The following is a 5,000-nucleotide window of genomic DNA, read 5'->3' on the forward strand; positions in this document are numbered from 1 at the left end:
ACACACACACACACACATCCCTGAGTGGAGCCCAGCAGGCTCTGAATGCTTCACACACAGCGTTTGCATCGCGGCCTAATTGAACCGTCATGTTTACAGTTTGGATATGAATTATACATCCGTCTTTACATGGAGGCTGTTTGCACCGTTTAGTGTTCGGCTTCTGCTTTCTGGGCCTGACAGATGGGGGGGTGGGCTCTGTTCATGTGGACTCATGTGCTCACGGACTCATGTACTCATTTACTCATGTACTCATGGACTCGTGTACTAATGGACTCGTGGACTCATGTACTCATTTACTCATGGACTCATGGACTCATGTACTCATGGACTCGTGTACTCATAGACTCATGTACTCATTTACTTGTGTACTCATGGACTCCTATACTCATGGACTCGTGTACTTGTGTACTCATGTACTCATGTACTCGTGTACTAATAGACTCATGTACTCATTTACTCATGTACTCATGGACTCCTATACTCATGGACTCGTGTACTTGTGTACTCATGTACTCATTTACTCGTGTACTCATGGACTTGTGTACTTGTGGACTCATGGACTCGTGTACTTGTGGACTCATGGACTCGTGTACTTGTGTACTCATGGACTTGTGTACTTGTGGACTCATGTACTCATGGACTTGTGTACTCATGGACTCATGTACTCATTTACTCGTGTACTCATGGACTCGTGTACTCATTTACTCATGTACTTATGGACTCGTGGACTCATGGACTCATGTACTCATTTACTCCTGTACTCATGGACTCATGTACTCATTTACTCCTGTACTCATGGACTCCTGTACTCCTGTACTTGTGTACTTGTGTACTCATCGACTCGTGGACTCGTGTACTCATGGACTCGTGTACTTGTGGACTCATCGACTTGTGTACTTGTGGACTCATGGACTCGTGTACTTGTGGACTCATTAACTCATGGACTCATGTACTCATTTACTCGTGTACTCATGGACTCATGTACTCATTTACTCGTGTACTCATGGACTTGTGTACTAATGGACTTGTGTACTCATGGACTCATGTACTCATTTACTCCTGTACTCATGGACTTGTGTACTTGTGTACTCATCGACTTGTGGACTCGTGTACTCATGGACTCGTGTACTCATCGACTCGTGTACTCATGGACTCATGGACTCATGGACTCATGGACTCGTGTACTTGTGGACTCATGGACCAGACCTATGAAGCTGATTGTGATGCAACATCATGACTCATATCTGAGTATGTTGTGTTTTTGTGTGACAGGCTGAACAACCAGTCATGATTTCTAAATATACATCATATTCTCTCTGCACTGCTGATGATTCCCCATGAAAACAGCTGTTAGCTCCAGTGGAGTGATGACCATGTAGAACATGAACCATTCAGTGTTCCTGTTGTCTTGTCTGTGATGTCCTCAGGAACTCCACCTACTGCATGAAGGTGTCCATGTCCATGACGGTGGAGGAGAAGGATGAGGGCAAGTGCTTCAGCAGCAAGATCCGACACCTGGAGAAGGCCGAGATCACGCACAGCAAGATGATCACCTGTCCCGACATCGAGGACTACCTGGCTCCGTACAAGCAGCCGCAGATGACCTGGTACAAGGTACGCCGGGTCAAAGCCACGGGGCGTCAGTCTGTCCTGATTTTACCGCTGTGACCCCCGGTACGTCTGTGTCTCCCTCAGGAGTGCGAGCGGGTGGAGTGGAGGAGCTCCATCGCCGTGAACACCACGCACATCTGGATCCCCGAGGTGGAGGAGGGCGACGGAGGGAACTACACCTGCGAGCTGCAGTACGGATCCAGACTGGTGCGACGGACCACGCAGCTCAAAGTCACAGGTAGGACCAGGTTTAACGGAGACCACCAGAGTCCTTCACACACCAAGATCTTCTCCGAGAGGGAGCTAAACAAACCTCCTTCAAATGGGGTTCCAAAGACCTACCATTGATTTGTAGTTCATGCAGCACTGATACTTAGAACTACAAAAAGGTAACTCCTGTCCGATAACACCCACTGATGAGACTGTGTTCTATATGATGACATCTATGATGGAACAGAGAAACGAAGATCTCCATATTTTCTGACATTTCTTTATGAAAAATGACTTTTGATGATGAACAGATGATGAAAATAGTTGGTGATTATATTTCTGTGGATCTGTTAGTGGAATTAGTTTTCCTTTCATTTGTGGTCCTTCTGTAAAAAGCTGTCTCCAAACATCATGTTGGTTGTTTAGAGGACAATAACATCTCATTTAATGTGATGAACAGTTTACCACAGCTGGAAGGGGCTGGAAAAGCATGGAAATGCACCTTGAAGTGCTTGGAAAGTGCTTGAAAGTGACTTTGGAGAAGGTGGAGGAAGCCAGATATTTGCTAACGATGCATAGCAGAAGAACAGACTCATGGTAATGTGTATGACGGGATATGAGCGTTTTAAAGTTCTCCGTCGGGCCGGGCAGACTCTCGGGTTCTCCCCGGTTGTTTGATTCTTCAGACTTGATTGATCGTGTGTGCGTAACGCCACTCTGCCCGAGTGTTTTGGGTAAACTGACAAGTAAAAGAAAGATCTTAAACCGTGAGAGGAATATGTATTCTGCCTGCTTTTAATATACAACGGATCTCTCAGTGACTCCGGAGCATCCATTATTTTTGACAGATGCCTCGACTCAGCAATACATCATTCATCATTACGACAGCACTTTTAAAGTTTCCCCTTTTTTTCATCCGCAGAGCAAGACTCTCCCTCAAACAACTCGAGCACCGTTTTTTTGTGTATTTATATTTGCTCTATTTGCTTTATGCTCAGATTAAACCGCGTTGTTTCAAGCTCCGCTGCTCCTGCCTTCTCCCGACTCGGCAGTAACATCTGCACTCTGCTGTGAAGCCGACGAACATCTGTGTGTACACGTCGGCTTGTGTTTCCTTGTGCAGTGTGCATGTGTGTGTCTGTGAGCAACAAATGGTGTTTATGTGCTATGACACACACATGTGAAGCCAACGCTGAAGTGCCTTAAAAACCTGCATTCTCCCTGCTGGCCACCAGGGGGCGACTCCTCTCTGGTTGTATAGAAGTCTATGAGAAAATGGTCCTACTTCTCTCTTGATGTATTATCTCAGTAAACATTGTTAACATGAGTTTATGGTCTCAATCTCTAGTTTCAAGTCTTCTTCAATCCAGCATGATGTTCATTTAGTACATTATGGTCCATTTAGAGTCCACCAGACCAGAAAGCAGGGGATGCTTTAGGGGGCGGGGCTTACCTGCAACAAATTCCAGGTACCAGGAGTCAGGGAGGGAATCATGTTGTCATGGATGGAAAGGGTCCAAAGACAGGATGTGGGTGCATCCCATCATCTCATGCTGGATGTGTGATGTCATACTTTCCTACCTGAGAGGAAGCGTCATGTCGCTGTTCTTTTGGGGTCATTATCAGATACATTACAGAAGGAGCAGGGAAGCAAAGCAACATATGGGGACGGATTAACTCAGTGACGCCATACAAGCATGAATGAACCGAGATCTGTGTGTGTGTGTGTGTGTGTGTGTGTGTGTGTGTGTGTGTGTGTGTGTGTGTGTGTGTGTCGCATTGATGCTGCACATGCTAACCGCTGTGAGGCCAATTCATGTCGTCCCGTCCCGGCAGTCAGAACGCCTCCCTCCTCTCCGCCTCCACAAGGAGCTCAGAGCCAGTTCTCTGGCCGTTTCCAGGCCAACGCTCACGACCCACGGCAACATCAGTGTGTGTGTGTGTGTGTGTGTGTGTATGCAGCTCTGCATCACGGAACTCCAGCTTTCTAGCAGCAGCATCCGCCGCAGTAAAGAATCCACAGGGTTAGTATGGGTGCTGGAATTCCTTGAAAACACTTGAATTTTAGTGTGGTGTTTTCAAGGTTTGGAAAGTGCTTGGATTCAGAATAAAATGTGTGTTGTATGTGATGACATCTATGATAGAACAGAGGAAAGAAGATCTCCATATCTGAGGGACTGAAAACAGCATTTTCTGACATTTCTTTATGAAAAATGACTTTTGATGATGAACAGATGATGAAAATAGTTGGTGATTATATTTCTGTGGATCTGTTAGTGGAATTAGTTTTCCTTTCATTTGTGGTCCTTCTGTAAAAAGCTGTCTCCAAACATCATGTTGGTTGTTTAGAGGACAATAACATCTCATTTAATGTGATGAACAAGTGACATCATAAGTAGACTGAATACTGACCATTGGATTGATACAAAGATGGAGTTTACCACAGCTGGAAGGGGCTGGAAAAGCATGGAAATGCACCTGGAAGTGCTAGGAAAGTGCTTGAATGTGACTTTGGAGAAGGTGGAGGAAGCCTGATGGTGAGATTTCTCCAGCCGTAGTCCGGCCCGCCTCTCTCTGCAGCCGTACATTCAACATTAAATGGAGATTAAAGTAAAGACACAGGCAGAGCCTGCAGATCTGCTGCCGCTACGATGTCGACTCCAGCAAAATGCACTCCTTGAAAGGAAGTGTTGGCTAGATGTGGAGTTGGCTGTGAGATTGAGTGAACCTGCAGACGGGGGAGGATGTGTTTTACATCCTCTCAATGACTTCACTCAAAGCTTCTTACTGTTAGTTTAAAAAAAACACTTACAGCTTTTAATTAAGCGCCGCCCCCGAGGGGAAGTGAACACTGACGCCGGCGTAATCACTCGTGTTTACAACGCTGTTCAACCTGTCCCTTGCCCCGGCAACACTCGCCGAGCAGCAGCAACTCTCAGCGAGCAGCAGCAGCAACACTCACCGAGCAGCAGCAACACTCAGCGAGCAGCAGCAACTCTCAGCGAGCAGCAGCAACTCTCACCGAGCAGCAGCAACACTCACCGAGCAGCAGCAACACTCAGCGAGCAGCAGCAACTCTCAGCGAGCAGCAGCAACACTCACTGAGCAGCAGCAACTCTCAGTGAGCAGCAGCAACTCTCACCGAGCAGCAGCAACACTCAGCGAGCAGCAGCAAC

At 46.8% G+C, this 5,000-nt stretch overlaps 1 protein-coding gene across 2 annotated transcripts in view; it reads left to right on the forward strand.

Annotated features, from left to right (window-relative positions):
• The window catches only part of il1rapl2 (interleukin 1 receptor accessory protein-like 2), a 249,957-nt gene that overhangs the window by 183,571 nt on the left and 61,386 nt on the right, over positions 1 to 5,000 (forward strand). For both annotated transcript variants that reach the window (XM_084010420.1, XM_084010421.1), the window contains exons 5-6: positions 1,431 to 1,617; positions 1,699 to 1,852. In XM_084010420.1, coding sequence (XP_083866546.1) covers positions 1,431 to 1,617; positions 1,699 to 1,852 — 341 coding nt within the window. The remainder of the gene's footprint in view (positions 1 to 1,430; positions 1,618 to 1,698; positions 1,853 to 5,000) is intronic.

This window comes from Eutrigla gurnardus (assembly GCF_963514095.1).
Source record: "Eutrigla gurnardus genome assembly, chromosome: 5".
NCBI lineage: Eukaryota > Metazoa > Chordata > Actinopteri > Perciformes > Triglidae > Eutrigla > Eutrigla gurnardus.